This window comes from Salmo salar, chromosome 04, assembly GCF_965601325.2.
Source record: "Salmo salar chromosome 04, fSalSal1, whole genome shotgun sequence".
Lineage (NCBI taxonomy): Eukaryota > Metazoa > Chordata > Actinopteri > Salmoniformes > Salmonidae > Salmo > Salmo salar.
In genome coordinates, this window is record NC_138294.1 from 60181701 (window position 1) to 60207520 (window position 25820).

General features: G+C 45.3%; 1 protein-coding gene across 2 annotated transcripts in view; it reads right to left on the reverse strand.

Moving 5' to 3' along the window:
- Window positions 1-312: 312 nt before the first annotated feature.
- Window positions 313-25820, reverse strand: part of LOC106603537 (UV radiation resistance-associated gene protein) — a 142962-nt gene continuing 117454 nt past the window's right edge. Inside the window, exons 14-16 of one of the 2 annotated variants that reach the window (XM_045717107.2) lie at window positions 20635-20726; window positions 3409-3502; window positions 2576-2739 (exon numbers count right to left, since the gene is read on the reverse strand). In XM_045717107.2, the coding sequence (XP_045573063.1) occupies window positions 3457-3502; window positions 20635-20726 (138 nt within the window). In that variant the 3' untranslated portion in view covers window positions 2576-2739; window positions 3409-3456. Of the gene's footprint in view, window positions 2740-3408; window positions 3503-20634; window positions 20727-25820 lie in introns of both variants that reach the window. The other variant, XM_014197365.3, reaches the window with a different exon arrangement.

Below are 25820 nucleotides of genomic sequence, written 5' to 3' on the forward strand. Positions count from 1 at the left end.
CGATTAAGTTCTGGGGTCAGAGCGGTAGCTCCACCCCCCATCTCTTTGCAAGTTACAGGTAAGTCTATGGGCCAAATGTTCCTTCCCTTCCAATATTCAAAAGATGCAAACACCTGAGAAATTGTGATTTGTCCAAAGGATCAGTGACAAGAAATCAGCGCATCAGAACAAAGTTACTCTGTTGACAGACGCTACAATACCAGTTATGTTACGTGCATCTGTCCACAAGAGATTACGAACCTGGATAAATAAAGGTTAAATAAAAGGCATACGCACGCACACCTCTGAAACAAACACAGGTAGACGACAGTGTAAAGGGGGCTACATACATCCATGCTATTGGACTGTAAGTCTTTAATAACAAAAAAACTCTCCATACAAAAGTATATGTACAAGGTCACATGCTGTATAGCATTTAATGGAAATGACCTACAATGGTTTAATCTCTCATCTTAAATACAATACATTTCAACAGTCATCCACCACAGTACTTGATGATAATACTCCCCCCCCCCCCCCCCCCCGGGGATGTTTTTAGGGGGCTTGTTGCGAGTCCATCTATGTCGTATACGGTGGGCAGTATGCAAATCAGTTGTCCATGTCAGCTTCTGTCTACAGGGAACTCTGTGGTCCTTTCCAGAGCAATACACAGGGGACACAGTTAGATCCAGATTATATGTACGTATTTGAAAGATTTGAACCCAGGGCTGATGACCATTAACACTTGACAATATCAATGAATGACTGACTGCCCATGAGAGGAAAAAAGAAACCATGATTTCCTTTAAAACAAACAAACAAACAAACAAACAAACAAACGCAGTGAGAGACATAAATAACACACATAGTTGCCAATGGACACCAATGCAAGAAAACAAAAAGTAGTTCAACAGGGAAAAGAAAAAGAAAGCGGACAAAATAGATGAGCGGACTAAAATGTAAAAAGGTCATTATGTGTCATTAATATGTAGGGCCTGAGTGCACCATTTCAACAGCATACATCATTCATGTTTTGGTCTATTGAATAATATCTGGATTATTGGACTTCATATGAATACTTATATTAATGGCGCTTATTAAAATAGTAAAATAAGGAGAAAGCAGGTATGGAGGAGAAAGACAGAAACATTGCACTGTATCCCTGCCATGCGCCAAGCTCAAGCCTGCTTCGCTTCGCTCCTCTCTTTTCTTTTCTCGTACTCAACCAGAACAGAACAGTGATGGCCCCTGGAGATAGAGCCAGGGAAGCCCTGTCCAATGGCTGGTGGGGTTGTTGGACCTGGAGGTGCAGGGTGTAACAGTTATAGAGTATCTGATTGGGCCACCGGTCTAAGCTGCCCTGGCCTAGTGACTGGTCGGTTTCCTAATAGGTGAGGTCAGAGGTGGGATAGGTCTTTTCTGTAACTCATTTCCTCTGTCAGCCATGCTGAAGGCATTGGCTCTGTTCTAATTAACCTTTCCTTCCTCATTCCCTTTAAGTCATTACTGATTTGGCAGGACTGGACAGGTACAAGTAGGGACTCCACTATAGCTTTCATGAACCCACTCATGTTAGATCACTGCTTACTTCAAGGAAGGATGCATTTTATGTGTGTAGTTACCACACACACACACATTCTCCATCTCACAACACTGCCATGCACCCTGAAAGAAGAAGCCCCGGGAAGCGTTTCAACCACAAACATTCGCTTTATTTCATTTAAAGGATTATAGAAATATTTTTTGAGAAGAAGTGCAAATTGGTCATCATTCCAGATAATGTAGCGCCTATGTTTGTTTTTCTATTGCTGCTTGGGGAGAGGGACAAACACACCAACAGGACCCCCCCCCCCCTGCACTATGTTCATGTCCCTGACTCATGTGCCATGTGACTCCTGTCCTCACCCCTAAGGTCCTACCTGTCCTCACTTCTCAGAGTTCTTGCGTGGCCTGCGGAAGCTGGACATGTTCTCGTTTAGTGCATAGATGCGGCGGGAGAACTCCTCGAAGCCGGCGGCATCCAGCTCGCCCAGAACCTGCTCGTCACACTCCACGGCCACGGCGTGCTCCACGGGGATACAGGGGTAGTCCTCCAGCCTGGCCCCATCCACAAGGCCCATCCCTAAACCCAGGCCTGTGGCCTCTGTCCCCATAATCTCCTCTGCCTGCTCCACTGAGCAGCACATCTCTGGGTTTAATGCCATGGTCAACATTAGCCCTGTTGCGGGCCCCCCAAGCCCCTCGCCTGGCACTACAGAGCCGTTCATGGTATGGTCTGCATGCTGCTCGCTGGTGGGTGCCACCTCCTCCACTTGCTCACTGGTGGTGCTTCCAGCCAGAGTGGGGGAATCTGAGCCTCCTGTAGTAGTACTGGAGGACTGTTGCTCTTGCTCCTCCACAACCTCCTTTACCTCTCTTTCTACATCTCCTTCTCCCTCCCCCAGGGCTGGTCCCTGAACCTCCAGAGTCTTGGCCAGGTCAATGCTAGAGTCCAGGGAGGATGACAAGTGCTTGGGGGAGGGGTTGGGGTCAGGCGATGCACTCTGGGGCTGGTCCATGGCCATGGTCGTGTTGTAGCTGGGAGGAGGGGATGCCTTGTACTTCTGCTTGTCTGTCTCGGAACTGGCCCTTTTCCTCAGTGAGCCCGGATCTGGAGAGCTGGTGTGGGTGGGGAAGCCCACTTCGGACACAGCCGAGACACTGAGCTGAGACTTGGCTCCTGTCGGGACCGGGATGGAGCTGGAGACATGGTGCCGGTCACTGTGGGAGAGGAGAGAGAGGGAGGTAGGGAGAGAAAGAAAGAGTTGATGGATATGCTCATAAGTCTTTCACATTCAACGAGGGTCATGGAGAGAGGGAGGGAGGCCCCCCTCCCCTGCCCATCCCTCTCTGATCGGACATGGTTCTGCATTGATTGCATTGGGGCGGCAGGGTAGCCTAGTGGTTAGAGCGTTGGACTAGTAACCGAAAGGTTGCAAGTTCAAATCCCCGAGCTGGCAAGGTACAAATCTGTCGTTCTGCCCCTGAACAGGCAGTTAACCCACTGTTCCTAGGCCGTCATTGAAAATAAGAATTTGTTCTTAACTGACTTGCCTAGTTAAATAAAAATAAATAAATTGATCTCATCTCTCCCCCTCCTGATCCAGAGCCCAGACAGCTGGCCCACTGCAAATCACTCCCCATTATTACATAAAAAACATTTGCTCAGCTCATGTGACAGCAGGGCCCTGCAGAGTGGAAGCTCACAGCATGTCTCCTAGAAAGTATTCAATACATTTTTGCGGAATAACAGATAACGAACGTGGCAGAGCAGATCTCATCTGTAGACAGCAACCCCCATTCGTCCCATGCAAACCCCAACTGTAAATTAACTTAAACAAGGGGGCCATAGCCAGGCCAACGTCACCACCCTGTTTAGCCATACTTAACCTGTTCATTCAGGTATGAGAGGAGTCATTGGTGGCATATCTCACGGGGTCAAAGGTGAAATTGGGCCCCTGTGCTGTCAGAGGTCCACCTGTGGCTGGTTAGAGAACAGAGGAGCCTGGGTAAGTGATCCTGGCTAGTTAAATGGCTTAATGGGGTGGTGTCCCTGTATCAGATGCCTGGTTGTCTGTTAAGAGTCTAGTCTAGCATGTGACAGCAGGACACACACAGAGGACATAGAGGCCTTTGCCAGGGGATGTTTCAAACACGACCGACTGGTCATTGCCTAACTGTTTCATGGAGTGCTTCAGGACTCAACACATGGTAGCTTGTAAAGAGGGTCCTGACTGTGGCCCCTGCCCCCTGTGGAGACAGCAGAGCACAGGGCATTGATGCAGGGTTCACATGCAGGGTTCACACACAGGGTTTAAAAACCCACACGTGCATGGCTCACTCCTGATGAGGGAGTCATAGACACTTTTTAACATTTTATTTCACCTTTATTTAACCAGGTAGGCTAGTTGAGAACAAGCTCTCATTTGCAACTGCGACCTGGCCAAGAAAAAGCATAGCAATTTGACACATACAACAACAGAGTTACACATGGAATAAACAAAACATACCGTCAATAATACAGTAGAACAAAAGAAAACAAAAAGTCTATATACAGTGAGTGCAAATGAGGTAAGTTAAGGCAATAAATAGGCCATGGTGGCAAAGTAATTACAATATAGCAATTAAACACTGGAATGGTAGATGTGCAGAAGATGAATGTGCAAATAGAGACACTGGGGTGCAAAGGAGCAAGATAAATAAATAAATACATTATGGCGATGAGGTAGGTAGATAGATGGGCTGTTTACAGATGGGCTATGTACAGGTGCAGTGATCTGCTCTGACAGTTGGTGCTTAAAGCAAGTGAGGGAGATATGAGTCTCCAGCTTCAGAGATTTTTGCAGTTCGTTACAGTCATTGGCAGCAGAGAACTGGAAGGAAAGACGACCAAAGGAGGAATTAGACTTGGGGGTGACCAGTGAGATATACCTGCTGGAGCGCGTGCTACGATGGGTGCTGCTATGGTGACCAGTGAGCTGAGAAAAGGCGGGGCTTTACCTAGCAGAGACTTGTAGATGACCTGGAGCCAGTGGGTTTGGCGACGAGTATGAAGCGAGGGCCAACCAATGAGAGCGTACAGGTCACAATGGTGGGTAGTGTATGGGGCTTTGGTGACAAAACGGATGGCACTGTGGATAGACTGCATCCAGTTTGGTGAGTAGAATGTTGGAGGCTATTTTATAGATGACATCACCGAAGTCGAGGATCGGTAGGATGGTCAGTTTTACGAGGGTATGTTTGGCAGCATGAGTGAAGGTTGCTTTGTTGCGATATAGGAAGCCAATTCTAGATTTAATTTTGGATTGGAGATGCTTAATGTGAGTCTGGAAGGAGAGTTTACAGTCTAACCAGACACCCAGGTATTTGTAGTTGTCCACGTATTCTAAGTCAGAGCCGTCCAGACTAGTGATGCTGGACGGGCGAGCAGGTGCGGGCAGTGATCGATTGAATAGCATGCATTTAGTTTTACTTGCGTTTAAGAGCAGTTGGAGGCCACGGAAGGAGAGTTGTATGGCATTGAAGCTCGTCTGGAGGTTAGTTAACACAGTGTCCAAAGAGGGGCCAGAAGTATACAGAATAGTGTCATCTGCGTAGAGGTGGATCAGAGAATCACCCGCAGCAAGAGCAACATCATTGATGTATACAGAGAAGAGAGTCGGCCCGAGAATTGAACCCTGTGGCACACCCATAGAGACTGCCAGAGGTCCGGACAACAGGCCCTCCGATTTGACACACTGAACTCTATCAGAGAAGTAGTTGGTAAACCAGGCGAGGCAATCATTTGAGAAACCAAGGCAGTCGAGTCTGCCAATAAGAATGTGGTGATTGACAGAGTCGAAAGCCTTGGCCAGGTCTATGAATACGGCTGCACAGTAATGTCTCTTATCGATGGTGGTTATGATGTCGTTTAGGACCTTGAGCATGGCTGAGGTGCACCCATGACCAGCTCTGAAACCAGATTGCATAGCGGAGAAGGTACGGTGGGATTCAAAATGGTCGGTAATCTGTTTGTTAACTAGGCTTTCGAAGACCTTAGAAAGACAGGGTAGGATAGATATAGGTCTGTAACAGTTTGGGTCTAGAGTGTCACCCCCTTTGAAGAGGGGGATGACCGTGGCAGCTTTCCAATCTTTGGGAATCTCATACGATACGAAAGAGAGATTGAACAGGCTAGTAATAGGGGTTGCAACAATTTCGGCAGATCATTTTAGAAAGAGAGGGTCCAGATTGTCTAGCCCGGCTGATTTGTATGGGTCCAGATTTTGCAGCTCTTTCAGAACATCAGCTATCTGGATTTGGGTGAAGGAGAAATGGTGGGGGCTTTGGCCGGTTGCTGTGGAGGGTGCCGGGCAGTTGACCGGGATAGGGGTAGCCAGGTGGAAAGCATGGCCAGCCGTAGAGAAATGCTTATTGAAATTCTCAATTATAGCGGATTTATCGGTGGTAACAGTGTTTCCTAGCCTCAGAGCAGTGGGCAGCTGGGAGGAGGTGCTCTTATTCTCCATGGACTTTACAGTGTCCCAGAACTTTTTTGATTTAGTACTACAGGATGCAAATTTCAGTTTGAAAAAGCTAGCCTTAGCTTTTCTAACTGCCTGTGTATATTTGTTCCCAACTTCCCTGAAAAGTTGCATATCACGGGGGCTATTCGATGCTAATGCAGAACGCCACAGGATGTTTTTGTGCTGGTCAAGGGCAGACAGGTCTGGAGTGAACCAAGGACTATATCTATTCCTAGTTCAAACATTTTTGAGTGGGGCATGCTTATTTAAGATGGTGAGGAAGGCACTTTTAAAAGAATAGCCAGGCATCATCTACCGACGGGATAAGGCCAATGTCATTCCAGGATACCCCGGCCAGGTTGATTAGAAAGGCCTGTGTTTTAGGGAGCGTTTGACAGTGATGAGGGGCGGTCGTTTGGTCGCAGACCCATTACGGATGCAGGCAATGAGGCAGTGATCGCTGAGATCTTGATTGAAAACAGCAGAGGTGTATTTGAAATAGAAAAAAACATGCTGTTCAAAATTCTTGATCAGTTTTGTCCAAGACAAAGACAAATGGTTTGCCATTAGTGATTTGTATCTGTGAACTCTTAAACAAAAGCATTCTGGTGTGTTTTGAGCTGATTTGGAAGACAGGAATAATATCAGACCTCCCAGGCCTACCGAGTGGCGCAGCGGTCTAAGGCAAGGCTGTGCTGTGCTGAGGCACCACTACAGCCTCGGGTTCGATCCCAGGCTATGTCACAGCCGGCCGTGACCGGGAGACCCATGGGGCGGTGCACAATTGGTCCAGCATTGTCTAGGTTAGGGGAAGGTTTGGCCGGACGGGATTTCCTTGTCTCGTCGTGCTCTAGCGACTCCTTGTGGCGCGCCTGCAAGCTGACTGCGGTTGTCAGTTGGACGGTGTTTCCTCGACACATTGGTGAGGCTGGCTTCCGGGTTAAGCGAGCAGTGTGTCAAGAAGCAGTGCGGCTTTGCAGGGTTGTGTTTCGGAGGACGCATGGCTCTCGACCTTCACCTCTCCAGAGTCCGTAGGGGAGTTGCAGCGATGAGACAAGATTGTAACTACCAATCGGATATCATGAAACTGGGGAGAAAAAGGGGGCAAAGTACAACAACAAAATAATTATAATATACACTACCATTCAAAAGTTTTAAAACACCTACTCATTGAAGTGTTTTTCTTAATTTTTACTATTTTCTACATTGTAGAATAATAGTGAAGACATCAAAACTATGAAATAACACATGGATTCATGTAGTAACCAAAAAAGTGTTAAACAAATCAAAATATATTTTATATTTGAGATTCTTCAAATAGCCATTCTTTGCCTTGCTGACAGTTTTGCACACTCTTGGCATTCTCTCAACCAGCTTCATGAGGTAGTCACCTGAAAAGACTGCTGGAAATTTGTCCTTTGCTCTGGAGTCCAAATGGGAGATTTTTTGGTTCCAACCGTTGTGTATTTGTGAGACGCGTTGTGGGTGAACGGATAATCTATGCATGTGTATTTACCACCGTAAAGCATGGAGGAGGTGGTGTTATGGTGGGGGTTGCTTTTCTGGTGACACGGTCTGTGATTTATTTAGAATTCAAGGCACAATTAATCAGCATGGCTACCACAGCATTCTGCAGTGATACGCCATCCCATCTGATTTGGACTTAGTGGGACTCTCATGTTTTTTTTTTAACAGGACAATGACCAAACACACCTCCAGGCTGTGTAAGGGCTATTTGACCAAGAAGGAGAGTGATGGAGTGCTGCATCAGATGACCTAGCCTCCATAATCCCCCAACCTCAACCAAATTGATGTGGTTTGGGATGAGTCTGACCACAGAGTGACCGGAAAGCAGCCAACAAGTGCTCAGCATATGTGAGAACTCCTTCAAGACTGTTGGAAAAACATTCCAGGTGAAGCTGGTTGAGAGAATGCCAAGATTGTGCAAAACTGTCATCAAGGCAAAGGGTGGCTATTTTGAAGAATCTCAAATATAAAATATATTTTGATTTGTTAAACACTTTTTTGGTTACTACATGATTGTGTGTTATTTCATAGTTTTGATGTCTTCACTATTATTCTACAATGTAAAAAATAGTAAAAATGAAGAAAAACCCTTGAATGAGTAGGTGTTCTAAAACCTTTGACCGTTAGTTTATATAATAATAATAATAATAATAATAATAAAGAACTTCCATGAGAACTGAATTATCATTCCAGCAAGCGAAACCAAACCATGGCCCAGGCTGGGCACCTACCAAACAGAGGACAGGTTGGACTGTTTATTAAGCAGGAGTTTCAGAAGTTCCATCTGTAATTTATAACAAGCTAATGACTGCATTCAGTCCGTTATTCGTTGAATGACGTCTTCGGGGCAAGAGCTCAGACTGATCCCATCTCTGATTTGAATTAATATCAGGCCTTCTAGTTTCTCCCTGGCTCTCTCCCAGTGCCCCTACCACACAGAAATCCATGTCCGCTTTAGGAGAACCTAGGTTTGGACCCAGGAGATAGCTGGCCAACACAGATGCCTACATGTGTTTCAGCCTCGTTCCAGAAACACAGTAATATGATATACAACCAGACTGTGTAAAACATATGGCCACTTCTTCTTCTCTGGGAATGTTTAGATTTCACAATTTCCCTGGCCTGGATAAAAGAGAATTTCTTGTTTGGAGCACGTTTGTTTGTTACATTAAGTTCCCCTCCAAATTGGTTCCATTAAACATCTGTCAAATTATGCACCTTAATCAAGAGTGTAGTAGAGAGGATGAGGGGTGGCGAGGTGGGGAGATCGAGGCTAGCCCAGACAAATTTCCTGCAATGCACTGTTATAATATTTTTTTTTATGCAGCACATTTGACATTCCTTTTTATTCGGGCCAATTAGGCTGTCCCCATCCTTGCACCAGTCCCCAATCCCCATAGTGTATTGGAAGTATTGCTCTGCTCAGAAGATGGCAGAGCAGCAGTACACTCCCTAAAGACTGTTGAAAAACCTGGTATCCATAGAGCGGGAGGACGGTGACGGATGGAGGCAATATTGGCAGACTTACAGGAGAACAACTCTCCTGTGGAAGGAAGCACTCTTTAGTCTTGTTTTCACACAATAGCCCACTGTCCCTATAAACAATTATATTATTATTAATATTATGTTTGAACCAAGTTTAAATGGAAAAACATCCAGTCTAGTGGTATTGTACAGTATGGTAGGTACAGCGGTGGAGAAAGTCCTCATAAATGAGTAAAAGTAAAGATACCTTAATAGAAAAGTGAAAGTCACCGAGTAAAATACTACTTGAGTAAAAGACTAAAAGTATCTAGTTTTAAATGTACTGTACAGTGGTGGAAAAGGTACTCAATTGTCATACTTGAGTAAAAGTTAAAAGTTAAAGTAAATGCTATAAATCAAATTCCTTATGTTAAACAGACAAGGGCACACTCCAACACTCAGACATAATTTACACATTTGTGTTTAGTGCATCTGCCAGATCAGAGGCACTAGGGATGACAACATGTTCTATTGGTAGGTACGTGAATTGGACTATTGCTATCCTGCCTGAGCATTCGAAATGTACTTTTGGGTTTCAGAGAAAATGTATGGGAGTAAAAAGTACATATTAGTCAAAGTAAAAGTAGTCAAAAATATAAATAGTCAAGTAAAGTACAGATACCCCAAACAACAACTTAAGTAGTACTTTAAAGTATTGTTACTTAAGTACACTACATACATGACCAAAAGTATGTGGATGCTCATTGAACATCTCATTCCAAATGTATAGGCATTCATGCTATAACAGCCTCCACTCTTCCGGGAAGGCTTTCCACTAGATGTGGAATTGCGCATGGTGGTCTTAGGCTTGTGTGCGGCTGCTCGGCCATGGAAACCCATTCATGAAGCTCCCAATGAACAGTTCTTGTGCCGATGTTACTTCCAGAGGCAGTTTGGAACTCGGTAGTGAGTGTTGCAACCGAGGACAGACGATTTCTATGCGCTACGCGTTTCAGTACTCGGTGGTCCCGTTCTGTGAGCTTGTGTGGCCTACCACTTCGCAGCTGAGCAGTTGTTGCTCCTTGATGTTTCCACTTCACAATAACAGAACGTATAGTTGACCGTTAGCCAGGCATACTGTACTGTAGGCATCCTGCTCTCTTTCAGGGTGGACTTTGGAAGACCTGTGATTAACAGGCAAAGGGACACAGTACATCCCTCTGGACATTTTTTTTATGTATTTTTTTTTACCCATTTTTCTCCCCAATTTCTTGGTATCCAATTGGTAGTTAGAGTCTTGTCTCATCGCTGCAACTCCCGTATGGACTTGGGAGAGGCGAAGGTCGAGAGCCGTTCGACTTCCGAAACACAACTCAACCAAGCCGCACTGCTTCTTGACACAATGCCCACTTAACCCGGAAGCCAGCCGCACCAATATGTGGGAGGAAACACCGTACACCTGGCGACCGTGTCAGCGTGCACTGTGCCCGGCCCGCCACAGGAGTCGCTAGTGAGCGATGGGACAGGGACATCCCTGCCGGCCAAACCCTCCCCTACCCCGGACGACGCTGGGCCAATTGTGCGCCGCCCCATGGGTCTCCATGGGCGATAGAGCCTGGACTCAAACCCAGAACCTCTAGTGGCACAGCTAGCACTGCGAGGCAGTGCCTTAGACCATTGCGCCTCTCGGGAGGCCCCACTCTGGACGTTTTAACTCATCATTAAGTTTTACTATTTCTCCAAGCACCGGTGGACTTCCTTGTCAATGATTTCACCACATAAAAGCTACCTGAGCCCTCCGCCTAAACCATTAGGCTCATACTTTGCGGGTTCAACAGCAGATATGCCCACTTCTCCCCCAACATGTTTGTTTTAAAGCGGGTCTCTCAAACTCTCTGCCGTGTCAGACTCAGCCCTGGATATTCCAGGTAGGACAGGAATGTACTAAACCAATTTACTAAACCAAAAATGTTCCGCTGTCTTATCCTCAGACAGGCCTCATTTCAACTTCAAGGCATAGCCCTTTTCATATCCAATTCCTGTTAAGGACCCGTGATCAGGGCCAAAACACACAATGTCAGATAAGATTCAGGCTTTGATGTCATTGCAACTGAAAATCCCAGAGGAACTACTAAACCAAATGCTATAACAGAAATATTGTAATACTCACTACGGGGGGTGGAGGGGAGTTTAAGTGAACATCTCCTGTCTCCAAGTCTGGCCCTTTGATGATGGAGAACTTAACATTCGTCTCCACATCACCATAGCACAGCATGTACAACATATTGTACAAGTTGATAGTATAAACACCAACACTGTTGTCAATTGTGACTACATTGTAGTTTACTTTATTCTCAGCAGTTTTGTATGGCACAGAGATAAAGACATAGCCTAGTTATAGCAACCCATTCCAAACAGAGGTGAGAACGACAGTATCCCACACTGTCTCACAGTAAAACAGATAGTGGGACTTCTTGTCTACATTCTGTTCATTACAAGGACATAGCTGTCGGGAGTCAATGCAATATCTCAACTATTAATGATATCGGCTGGCCTTGTTAGTACAGTACTCTGCGTCTCAGTGACACATAAAGGAGAGCAGGTCTGTTTTGTGCTGGACTGGGGTGTCTGATTCATAGAGAGGCCTGGTGGTGGGGAGCGTTCCTCCAGATGTGATCTCATCCATAGGAACCACTGTACAGCTAACACGCACACAGACAAACACATGCACACCCACACCCTGCAACTCACAGCCAAGTGTGTGTGTCTGTCAGTGTGTGTGTGTGCGTCAGTGTGTGTCAATCTGTGTAGGAATGCTCATACTCATCCAAGCACATTCGTTTTAGTTGATTCATTATACTGCATGAGTTCCTCCCCAACATTAGGCGTCTGCTATTACTATCTCAACAATTACCATCCCTATCACTTTCCTGGAACAATAATATCCACATAAAGAAACACCTACTGTGCTGTATGTATGACATTTAACAGCTTCACCACAATGCTGATATAAATCAGTACCAGTACTCCTGAACCTGCTTGGTTGTTACACACACAAGACCGAGCTAGGCTAAACGCGTGAGAGTGAGAGAGAGAGAGAGAGAAACAACCAAGCAGGTTCAGACAAAATCCCCAATAACATGGTCAGGAGTACTGGTACTGATTTATATCAGCAAATAACTGAAGGCAGATGGGAGGGGTCCAGCTTTACATCTGTTATCACTGTTCTCTCACCAGGGGTTTTGGGGGGGGTTCTTCAAAACCTCTGGGGGGCGGTTTCATCTACAAAGCAAGAAGAACTGCCGTTGGTAATGTCTAATGTTTAACACTGTCTTTTAAGTCCCTCTATTTTAGTTTAGCATTCACCCTAAAGTAACTGGCTCCCTTAACCACATGCTTGGTTCTGTTACATTAGAGGGCTAGGTTCACAAGCCCTTCCATTTCTATACACTGTGTGCACTTATAAGGCAAGTCAGTATTTTGACCATATCATCATTATTATGCATATTTCCCAACTCCAAGCTGCATAAACTGGAATGCTTATTGGATTTAAGCATATCAGGTGATGTGTATTTGTGTAATGAGGGAGGGTGTGGCCTAAGGAGATCAACACCCTATATCAAGGTGTGTATAATTATTAGGCAGCTTCTTTTCCTCAGGCAAAATGGGCCAAAAAAGAGATTTAACTGACTCTGATAGTCAAAAATTGTAAAAAGTATTTCAGAGGAATGCAGCACTCTTGAAATTGCTAAGATATTGGGGCTTGATCAAAGAACCATCAAACGTTTTGTTTCAAATAGTCAACAGGGTCGCAAGAACCGTGTTGAGAAAAAAAAGACGCAAATTAACTGCCAAAGATTTGAGAAGAATCAAACGTGAAGCTACCAGGAACCCATTATCCTCCAGTGCTATCATATTCCAGAACTGCAACCTACCTGGAGTGCCCAGAAGTACAAGGTGTTCAGTGCTCAGAGACATGGCCAAGGTAAGGAAGGCTGAAACCCGACCACCACTGAACAAGATACATAAGTTGAAACGTCAAAACTGGGCCAAGAAATATCTGAAGACAGATTTTTGAAAGGTTTTATGGACTGATGAGATGAGAGTGACTCTTGACGGACCAGATGGATGGGCCCGTGGCTGGATCAGTAACGGGCACGGAGCTCCACTTCGACTCTGACGCCAGCAAGGTGGAGGTGGGGTACTGGTATGGGGTGGTATTATTAAAGATGAGCTAGTTGGACCATTTCGGGTTGAAGATGGACTCAAACTCAACTCCCAAACCTACTGCCAGTTTTTAGAAGACACTTTCTTCAAGCAGTGGTACAGGAAAAAGTCTGCATCTTTCAATAAGACCATGATTTTTATGCAGGACAACGCTCCATCGCATCCAAGTACTCCACTGCGTGGCTAGCAGGTAAAGGCCTTAAAGATGAAAGAATAATGACATGGCCCCCTTCCTCACCTGACCTAAACCCTATTGAGAACTTGTGGTCCCTTCTTAAACGGACGATTTACGGTGAAGGAAAACAGTACACCTCTCTGACCAGTGTCTGGGAGGCTGTGTTTGCTGCTGCACAAACAGTTGATTGTCAACAGATCAAGAAACTGACAGACTCCATGGATGGAAGGCTTATGACTTATTGAAAAGAAGGGTGGCTATATTGGTCACAGATTTTTTTGTTGTTGAAATGTCAGACATTTTTATTTATACATTTTGAGTTGTTTGTTTATTATTCTCACTTTAACAGATGAAAATAAACAAGTGAGATGGGGAACTTTTCATTTTTCATTTAGTTGCATAATAATTCTGCACACTAATAGTTGCCCAATAATTGTGCACACGTAGATATTCTCCAAAAAAAGCCAAAACCTCACTTTTACTTTCTTAAATATTCAGGTTTGAGGTTTATTAACATTTTGGATTGACCGAGAGCGCTGTAGTTGTTCAATAATAAAATGAATCCTCAAACATACAACTTGCCTAATAATTGTGCACAGTGTCTACAGTGGCACTGAGATCGACAGAAGTCATGACTCTGTTTGCAACTGTTTTAGTAGGAAGGGATCAGTGTAGAAACATTAAAGAAGACACAGTCTCCTGTAAAGTACAAACCCTAAACACACCCATATATTTCCCAATGAAGTCCCCTGGATAAATCCCATGTACCCATGCATGAGAGGAGCCCTCCTAGTCAGCTTATTGTGCATGCTGAATTAGCAATATATGGAGGGGGAAACATCTCTACAGTTCATGGATGGAAACGGTTCCCTTGGACATGTCCTCGCCCCACCACCACCCCCGTATGGAGGGGAGGAGAGGGGAACGGATATCAAACGTCTCTCCCTCTCAGTCTACCGGTTAACTCCCTGCAGCTGCCGCACAGCATTTTTATGCGTCCATATTTCATACGCTTGGCTCCTCCGCTGGAAATAGTATCTAAATTGAGGCTTTTTCAGGCTGGGAGAACTGGAAGTGATACGGTTGTGAGGAGGGTCAATAAAATAAGTCCCATGCAAAAGGAGAGTAGAATTTAATGCATGTCCTCCCTGTTTCACTACTGCAGTGTGGAGTCCCAGAGTCAGGCCACCTTCCTGTCCCCCAGTACCTGCTGTCTGAGTCGGTTAGAGGGGAGAACTATGTGGGTCCTGTGACCAGGACCGAACTTATGGACTGCTAAGACTAAAGGTTCTCACACAGACAGTCTGAGCTTAGTGTGAGCAGCCAGCCACCGCCCCCTGACGAATGTTTTAGCACTGTGTGCGTGTGCGCGTGTGTGTGTGTGTGTGTGTGTGTGTGTGTGTGTGTGTGTGTGTGTGTGTGTGTGTGTGTGTGAGAGAGAGAGAGAGAGAGAGAGAGAGAGAGAGAGAGAGAGAATGGGTAAGGCAGGCTCTCAAGATGGAAACAAAACCATGTACACTATATAGAAAAGTAGATGGATAACCCTCAAATTAGTGGATGTGGCTTTGTCAGTCACACCTGTTGCTGACAGGTGTATAAAATCGAGTACACAGCCATGCATTCTCCATAGACAAACATTGGCAGTAGAATGGCCATACTGAAGAGCTCAGTGACTTTCAAGGTGGCACCGTCACAGGATGCCACCTTTCCAATAAGTCAGTTCGTCAAATTTCTGCCATGATAGAGCTGCCCTGGTCAACTGTAAGTGCTGTTATTGTGAAGTGGAAATGTCTAGGAGCAACAACGGCTCAGCCGGCTCAGCCGCAAGCTCACAGAATGGGACTGCCGAGCGCTGAAGAGCGTAAACACTTACCACCGAGTTCCAAACTGCCTCTGGAAGAAACATCAGCACAAGAACTTGTTTTCGGGAGCTTCATGAAATGGGTTTCCATGGTCGTGCAGACGCACACAAGCCTAAGCTCACCATGCGCAATGCCAAGCTTCGCCGCCATTGGACTCTGGAGGAGTGGAAACGCGTACTCTGGAGAGATGACGCACACTTCACCATTTGGCAGTCCGATGGACTAATTTGGGTTTGGCGGATGCCAGGCGAATGCTACCTGCCCCAATGCACAGTGGCAATTGTAAAGTTTGGTGGAGAATGAATAATGTTCTGGGGCTGTTTCTGTGCTTCTAACTTTGTGGCAACAGTTTGGGGAAGGCCCACGCATAAAGCGAGGTCCATACAGAAATGGTTTGTCAAGATCGGTGTGGAAGAACTTGACCAGCCTGCAGAGCCCTCACCTCAACCCCATCGAACACCTTTGGGATGAATTGGAACGCCGACTGCGAGCCAGGCCTAATCGCCCAATATCAGTACCCGACCTCACTAATGCTCGTGAGTAAATGGAAGCAAGTCCCCGCAGCAATGTTCCAACATCTAGTGGAAAGCCTTCCCAGAAGAGAGAGGCTGTTACAGCAGCAAAGGGGGGACCAACTCCATAGGTGTCCACATACTTTTGGTCATGTAGTGTATGTGTGCGCATGTTGCGTAAGCGCCTGTGTGTATGTGCGCCTGTGTGTGTGTGTGTACATGGCCAGCTCCGGAGAAAGAGAGAACTTATTCAGTTCTCAGAAAGGGACACCTGAGTCAACACAGTGGAAACCTAGTTCCCCTGAGTATATTTGTTACTTTTTGATTGACTACATTTTTTTTTTACTTTAGTAAATATTTTATTAACTCTACTTCTACAACTGCATTGTTGGTTAAGGGCTTGTAAGTAAACATTTCATTGTAAGGTAACACCTGTTGTATTCGGCGCATGTGACAAATAAAATTAGATTTGATTTGCGGGCTCATTGTCTGGCAGTGGAGTGGGGCCCCAGAACCCAGAGGAAAGGAGTGGTGGAATCCCCCGACCTCCACTCCCAAGCCTCCCTACACACCGCCGGGTCAGCCGGCCACCTTCCATCTATCTGCCTCTATCTTAACCCTTTCCACCGATAAACGCCTACATTTGTTAAGGGTGAACAGTAAAATGCTATGCATGATGTCAGAGGGTCTGGGCTTCTCAGCTCTGTATGGGTTTTGACTGACAGCCAGTCAGAGCTCAGGGTCTGGGCTTCACAGCTCTGTACGGGTTTTGACTGACAGCCGGTCAGAGCTCAGGGTCTGGGCTTCACAGCTCTGTATGGGTTTTGACTGACAGCTGTTCTTAACTTCAGCACCTCGAGTGGCAAGAAGATGACCTCATCCCTCCCTCTAAATGAGCAACTTTTGCAAATGTTTTGTTGTCTGAGTTTGTTGTCCGAGTGAGGGAAATGCTGTACATTAAGAGGACTCTATGTATTTTGAAAGATGAGACGTTGAGGATTATAATAAATACAACTTTGATGTCATACAAAATGTGCACTTCACATCCCAATACATAAAACTCATGTAATATACAGAGTCAATGTTTATGATCACTATGTTTGATGTACAGTTACAAGATGACATGACGTTATACCCTGGGTTGTTCTGAACAGAATGAGCCTATGTTTGTCTACTGTGAAGAAAATTAGCCACGGCACATGAATGCACAGGAATGCAATCATGACTCCTTTCTATGAGCACCAAAATGATGATCTGTTTCCCTGAGTTGCATTGGGAAAGCCTAACACTGTACTGTTGTATTTTATAACTTAGCTAGTCATGTTGGCAATAAAACAAGCTTTTAAATGATACAAATCGTAATCTCGGTTAGGTGGGTAACGGACCGGTTTAATTGCGGAAACAACAACATCTCTTCAGTAGGTCCTATGATTGAGTGTAGTCTGACCCGGGGGTGTGAAGGTGAATGGAAAGGCACTGGAGCGACAGACCCGCCCTTGCTGTCTCTGCCTGGCCGGTTCCCCTCTCTCCACTGGGATTCTCTGCCTCTGACCCTATTACGGGGGCTGTGTCACTGGCTTACTGGTGCTCTTCCATGCCGTCCCTAGGAGGGGTGCGTCACTGACGTAAACTTCCTGTCCGGGTCGGCGCCCCCCTCGGGTTCGTGCCGTGGGGGAGATCTTTGTGGGCTATACTCAGCCTTGTCTCAGGGGAGTAAGTTGGTGGTTGAAGATATCCCTCTAGTGGTATTGGGACTGTGCTTTGGCAAAGTAGGTGGGGTTATATCCTGCCTGGTTGGCCCTGTCCGGGGGGGTATCGACGAATGGGGCCACAGTGGCTCTCGACCCCTCCTGTCTCAGCCTCCAGTAGTTATGATACAATAGTTTGTGTCGGGGGGCTAGGGTCTCTCTCCCTCTCTGACCACAGACCATGCCTCAGGACTACCTGGCATGATGACTCCTTGCTGTCCCCAGTCCACCTGGTCGTGCTGCTGCTCCAGTTTCAACTGTCCTGCCTGCGGCTATGGAACCCTTACCTGTTCACCGGACGTGCTGTTTCGACTCTCTCTCTACCGCACCTGCTGACTCTGAATGATCGGCTATGAAAAGCCAACTGACATTTACTCCTGAGGTGCTGACCTGTTGCACCCTCGACAACCACTGTGATTATTATTATTCGACCCTGCTGGTCCATCTATGAATGTTTGAACATCTTGGCCATGTTCTGTTATAATCTCCACCCGGCACAGCCATAAGAGGACTGGCCACCCCTCAGAGCCTTGTATCTCTCTAGGATTCTTCATAGGTTCATGCCTTTCAAAAGGAGTTTTTGCCTAGCCACCATGCTTCTACACCTGCATTGCTTGCTGTTTGGGGTTTTAGGCTGGGTTTCTATATAGCACTTTGTGACATCTGCTGATGTAAAAATGGGCTTTATAAATACATTTGATTGATTGAAAAGTAAGGGCTGTTATTAAAGCACGTTAGTTTGCAATTTCAGGTACATCAAAGCTGGGGCAGAGAGACTAAAAAACAACATCTCAAGGCCATCAGACTGTTAAATAGCCATCACTGGCCGGCTTCCACCCGGTTACGCAACCCTGCACCTTAGACATGGAATCACTGGCCACTTTAATAATGTTTACATACTGCTTTACTCATCTGTTATACTGTATTCTATCCTACTTTAGTCCATGCCACTCCGAAATTTCTCGATCTAATATTTATATATTTCTTAATTGCATTCCTTTACTTTTAGATTTGTGTGTATTGTTAGATACTACTGCACTGTTGGAGCTAGAAACACAAGCATTTCACTACACCCGCAATAACATCTGCTAAATAAGTGTACGTGACCAAAACAATTTGATTTGGAATTTCAGGTAGGCCTAGGCCAAATATCACTATGAATGCTATTGAAGCCATGAAATTTACTTAGAACAAATGTGGACTACAAATGGATTCAAGTTAACATATTTAGCAAAGATAGGCCTACATTCTGATTGGCCAGTGAGGGGCCAAGACTTGACACACCCACAACTTGTTTTTTCATCAAAATCCAGCCCTTCCGCACCAACGCCAGCAAGTGCACCAATAATTGTGATAGTGAAAATAGTTCAAATATTACTGACACATCCCTGAACCTATAGCGCTACCCGCCTGCGCTTAGATTTACCATTGTGTTAGGTTGGTTAAAATAGTGCCCTTAGATTTACCATTGTGTTAGGTTGGTTAAAATAGAGCCCTTAGATTTACCATTGTGTTAGGTTGGTTAAAATAGAGCCCTTAGATTTACCATTGTGTTAGGTTTGTTAAACATAGAGCCCTTAGATTTACCATTGTGTTAGGTTGGTTAAAATAGAGCCCTTAGATTTACCATTGTGTTAGGTTGGTTAAAATAGAGCCCTTAGATTTACCATTGTGTTAGGTTGGTTAAAATAGAGCCCTTAGATTTACCATTGTGTTAGGTTTGTTAAAATAGAGCCCTTAGATTTACCATTATGTTAGGTTGGTTAAAATAGAGCCCTTAGATTTACCATTGTGTTAGGTTGGTTAAAATAGAGCCCTTAGATTTACCATTGTGTTAGGTTTGTTAAAATAGAGCCCTTAGATTTACCATTGTGTTAGGTTTGTTAAAATAGAGCCCTTTGATTTAACACTGTGTTAGGTTTGTTAAAATAGAGCCCCAACTGTGTGATGGTGAAGGTGCAGGGTTGTGTTCCAAACAAAACAACTACAATTGTGTTTGCTTTAGTTCCTCAACGGCACAACTAGGAGAGCATAAAAAAAACACCTTATAGTTGAAGACCCTTTGTAGAGGTGTGTGTCCACTTGGAGACACCAGTTAGTCCTCTCACTCAAACCCTTGTAAGAAATGTTTGTCTTATGTTTCACCTACCCTCATTTTTCCAGGAATATTCTTATCATGCTACTGAATGTATCCAGAGTATTTTCAGATTTCGTTATCAACAAATGTAGCACAAAGTTCAGTAAATGTAAAATGCACATTAAATCAACAGTGTAATGTTTGGATTCAGTCTTGTGTCAGGTGAACTGTTGTGTACTCACCTTTGGATTAATAACTTTCCCATAATCTCCAAACTGTTCCCTTTCAATTGCTACCATGGTTATGCATCTGCTTTTCATATTTATTCTATTACAAACAGTTCAATTTAGCCCTATCCATATAGGCCAATTCCCATGAGTGTAAAGGGTTATTAAGGGCTTCCACTTCCCATTAGGAGGATATGGAGGATTCAATTGCTTTGCTTTAAAATGGCCTCTTTCCTTTCAAAACAAAAGGTTATGCAATTAAGGTTGTAAAACACATTTTCCCCTTTTGCTGACCCTGGGAGAGCAGAGCAGATCAAAGAAGATCATTTCCCCTTTTATAGGGCTGTGTGCTGGATGGTTGGAGTCATAGAATTAGAATTACTAGAACAGGTATTCCCATTCAAGTCAATGTTCTGTGATGGGTGGACTGGCGGCTGTAGTCTGGGAAAGTCTCTACTATGGACCGATTCTCAGGTTCTATGGTGGGGTCATTCAATGCCTGCGGCCTGAGGCTCGGCAGATCTGAATGAATGTCTGACGTCCATCAGACCCCATGAAATAGCTGCACACAAACACAGTAAGTTCAAACGCATGTGGAGTTTAACTCTGAACTCCTTAGGCTGGTTTTGAAGAACCCCTAAGAAACATACACTGCTGTGTTCACCGATATTTCCAACTGAAACCATCTGAAGTGAAAATATGTAAAGTAAGAGATAGTGAGAGCAAGAGTGCTATGTGGGGTGACCTAATAAGACACTGGGTGAATGAGAGTGGACTTATACAAGTACTTACCATCGGACTAGAAGGCCGTGCTCCAGGAAGTTCTTGAGGTTGGGCAGGGTCTGACGGAGGTCTGGAGTGGACAGGCCATGCTGGTATCTCAGCTGGGAAGGAAAAACAAAGCGTACATTAGCAGCGAACAGAGCATTCTTTACCATATCATATTGAACCGTACCATAACCAAGCATATCGCTTTTATTCACCCATTCCCATGTTTCTCTAGTTTTTGATGTCTCTGGACAAGGCAGAGAATTACAACCCTACAGGGAGACTGAAGCATATCTGAAGCATTCGAACTTCTCCCTTTGGACAATTCTTTACATAATGGTTATCATCCTTCCATGCTAACAGACGCATGTGCTAATGTGTAAAGGTGTGAGGAGAGGCAGATGAAACGTGGGCGGTGAGAAGGCAAAATGCCGAACATCTGGAAGAGATGGAGTAAAACCACAGAGAGTAACATCTCCCTCTCTTCATTTCCCTTTCTCTGTCGCTCTACAGCTCTCTTCATGTAACCCAGATCCTCATTGGCTTGATGACGCTCCTTCTCTCCAGTCCTCTAACCTCCCTCTCGCCAGTCCTCTAACCTCCCTCTCGCCAGTCCTCTAACCTCCCTCTCGCCAGTCCTCTAACCTCCCTCTCGCCAGTCCTCTAACCTCCCTCTCGCCAGTCCTCCATTCATCCGTCATAAAATCAACGTCAACTTACGACTGACAGGGACGTGAGCCAAAGTCAGAGTGGACAGGTTGTTTCAATTTGCAGCTGTAATGACATCACTATATACAGTATATGACACAAGACAGCATCACACCAAGGCAGTCAGGGAGGGCGAGTAGTCCTAACCACCCCTGCTGTCCTCAGGTTAAATAAACAATCTCGTATCTCTCCCCAACAGCAGAGCAGCACCATGCACCATGTCAGTCATATAACTCACTAGGCCCTGTGTCACAGACACTCACCGGTCAGTCTACATCTGTTTTCTCTACATTATACTGCGACACCCATTCTTCTCTACACACCACCATAACCTGGATCCATCCCGCTCTCCCTCCTTGGCTATCCCGCGCCTTACACTACAGTGATTGATGAAGCCCATGTGATTCTAATTAGGCCAGACACAGTACCAGTGTACTGCTCCCACCAGTCCTACACTCACCCATTACATACCACTGCAGATAACAGAGGAATTACAGAGAAGTAAATGTTGGAGCCCCGGGGGCCAAAGGTCACGTTTCCCAGTTTGTATTTATAGTTAGAGGAAAATAATGATTTTCTGGGATCAGCAGTCATGTCAACACATTCATTGAAGTCAGTTTTTTTGTGTCCTGGGCTGTAATATTCTGTCAGGACTGTAATGCTGTATGGTGGTTCTAGTAAAGCTTGACTAATGGCATGAGGAGTGGCATAAGCATTAACACATGGGTCCCTGCTGCCACTGCCAGAGCACACAGTACAGCAGGGTGTGTGTGTGAGAGCGTATCTATGCGTGTGTGTGAGAGAGTGTGTGTGTATGCATGTGTGTGTCAGCACGTATACAGTACATATGCACGAATGCTCATGCCCATGTGTATCTTTGGCTCGGTATACCCCTCTCTCCCCTCTGGGGGACCCATGGAACCAGAGTTATCTATGGTATCTGCACAGACCTCCCGATCTCTGTGGTAGGTTTTGTGTTTGACCAAAAGCAGCACAGATTGAGCCAGGCAGGGAGAGGGGCGTACAGTATGTAGCTCCAAACCCCTGTTGGTGATACTAGAACAACACTGGGATCCATTCATGGTTTTAAGTAAAACTTTGGGTCTGACCAAATGACGGTGTAGCGCTGTCCACAAGGCAGACCAAAAGGAATCGGTTTTGAAATGGTCGGCCAATATCAATATTTCCTGTTTTAAAACCCAGAAAGAATATAGCTACGTTTGGCAGGGGGCCTTGAATGTTCTCTCTCTCCCCCCCTAAGAGGAAAATGAAATAAAACAACTCAACAGCTTCCACTGAAGATACTGATGAGATATAAGCATAGAGTAAATGTTATGTTTCGAGCGTAGGTAAACTTATTTTGATCAGCCATATTACTGAGTCAAGGACAACAAACTCATGGCCAAGCTACAAGGCTTAACAAAACACATTTTTAATCCTCACTCTTTGTTAGTGACTGAATGGGAATCGGCTCAGAGGTGCGTGTGATGTGAGCTTTCTGACATGCTATTGTGTATGTGAGCATGAATGCATGTACGTGTGACCGCTATCGTTTCCCCCCAGGCTGTGTTGAAACCCTGCCAAGTGTGCAGCACAGAAATGGGATAGGGGCAAAGACAGAGTGAGGGGTGACATCACTGGATTGTTCCACACACACTATTGTTGGGGATAAAGAGGAGAGGATCCTGAATGTGTGAATGCTCAGAGGACTGAGAGATGACTCTCCTGGAACCTGGACAAAAATATGTGTCTTACTGCTGAAGCCTCCAGGAAAGATACAAGATAGGGAGAAGCCATTCCAGCAGCACTTCTCTCTACAAGTTCCATCATGCTCACACAGGTCTGTGCCAACTCTCTGCCAATGGGCACTACACACAACACTTGACCAACAAGTGTTTTGTTGGACCAACAAGTGTCTGGTTGGCACCAGCCCTGATATGGCCCGCCTCCATGTCATGGTGTATACCTAAACCATATAAATGTAATCTGTGCCACGTCCTTAAGACCATGTGTGGTAGGCTAGTTGCAATGTGCTTTGCTGTCTCCGGAGTCTGGACTGAGGTGTGTAGGACTCAGGCTGTCTGTTGAGGAGGCGCGTGCTTGCCATGGACTGCTTTCCCAGCTGTTAATTTACATTAAGTTATTCCTCAGAGCACCGAAACATATGTGTGTGCCTGTGTGCGTGTGTGTGCATGGACGGCTTTTGGCTCTGGACTTGGAGGGGGAAGGATCACATCCTGGCCCTTCACTGCTGTCTAAGCAAACAACTGCCCTTTCCCCCTCCTCCTTCTTTTCACCCTCTTCTGAGGGACAAATAGAAAAACATTCAATGTTCTGGCCACAAAGAGAGTTGGGAAAACATAACAGGGAGGCTGTGAGTGTGAAAGAGAGAAATGTGAGGCAGCTTTGCCTGACATGAAGCTGGATGTCGCTTTCAATTAAAAGCAGCAACAACACAGGCTTGAACACAGAGAGAAACAAACCGCTCAGAGAGAGGGAGGGAGGGTCTGGCTTGTTAAATAGACCAGTTGTTTGGGAAACTGACAAGGCGAGAAATAAACTCTGATTTTGTTCGCCTATGATACTGAAATCACATGGCGTGTTTAATTTTGGATTAAATGAGAGGGTTCACTGAATAGAAATGTAAATAAATATTATCGTAAACATGAACATTTCCAGCTCAACAACTAATTACCACATTTCTAAGTCATACAAATAGCTCATTTGAGTACAACATACAGTACCAGTCAAAAGTTTGGACACAGCTACTCATTCAAGAGTTTTTCTTTATTTTACTATTTTCTACATTGTAGAATAATAGCGAAGACATCAAAAAATATGAAACAACACATATGGAATCATGTAGTAACCACTGTTAAACAAATCAAAATATATTTTAGATTGAGATTCATCAAAAGTAGTCACCCTTTGCCTTGATGACAGCTTTGCACACTCTTGGCATTCTCTCAACCAGCTTCAGGAGGAATGCTTTTCCAACTGTTTTGAAAGAGTTTCCAAATATGCTTTTCCGTCACTCTGCTGTTAAACTCATCCCAAACCATCTCAATTGGGTTGAGGTTGGGTGATTGTGGAGGCAAGGTAATCTGATGCAGCACTCCATCACTCTCCTTATTGGTCAAATAGCCCTTAAACAGCCTGGAAGTGCGTTGGTTCATTGTCCTGTTAAAAAACAAATGATAGCGCAAACCAGATGGGATGGCGTATCGCTGCAGAATGCTGTGGTAGCCATGCTGGTTAAGTGTGCCTTGAATTCTAAATAAATCATTGACAGTGCCACCAGTAAAGCACCCCCACACCATCACACTTCCTCCTCCATGCTTCACGGTGGGAACCACACATGCGGAGATCATCTGTTCACCTACTCTGCGTCTCACAAAGGCACGGCGGTTGGAACCAAAAATCTCAAATTTGGACTCATCACGCCAAAGGACAGATTTCCACCGGTCGAATGTCCATTGCTCTTGGTTCTTGTCCCAAGCAAGTCGCTTCTTCTTATTGGTGTCCTTTCGTAGTGGTTTCTTTGCAGCAATTCAACCACGAAGGCCTGATTCACACAGTCTCCTCTGAACAGTTATTTGAACTCTGTGAAGCATTTATTTGGGCTGCAATTTCTGAGACTGGTAACTCGACTGAACTTATCCTCTGCAGCAGAGGAAACTCTGGGTCTTCCTTTCCTGTGGCGGTCCTCATGAGAACCAGTTTCATCATGGTTCTCTGTCTGTCCCCTCCCTGTCATCATAGCGCTGACTGACATTCATGTCTTAAAGTAATGATGGACTGTTGGTTCTCTTTGCTTATTTGAGCTGCTCTACCTTGTCACAACACAACTGATTGGCTCAAACGCATTAAGAATGAAAGAAATTCCACAAATTAACAAGGCACACCTGTTAATTGAAATGCATTCCAGGTGACTACCTCATGAAGCTTGTTGAGAGAATGCCAAGAGTGTGCAAATCTGTCATCAAGGCAAAGGGTGGCTACCCTAGAATGAGTAGGTGTGTCTAAAATTCTGACTGTAGATCAGCCTGTTATTTCACATTTTCGGCTGGCCGCACCCATTATTTCACATGACGTGATGCTAGCTGGGCGCCTGACAAACAGATCCAGCACAGCTCCTCTCACAGACCTTTGAGTCTGTCCCCTCCCTGTCATTCAGACACCTGTATTTAGCCACTTCACAGACTCCTGTATAGAGCACTGGTAGAACACAGGAAGCTGTCTTAGTGTTTTGATACCGCCTGAGGGCTGGGCATGATGTGTTGCAGCGTGTTGCAGGATGTGTGAATGGAGCTCTAACCACGACTAGAGGAGTCAAAGACACCTCCTAGTCCCATCCACCACAGTAGGGCATAAGAGCAAGAGGAATGTAGTGTCTGTATACAGCTCAGCTACTTCAATCCAACCGTGGCCCAACAAAATGCACTTCAGCTGAATAAAGCATCCCAACCCGCTGGTTTACATGCCACCCATCACTTTGTGAG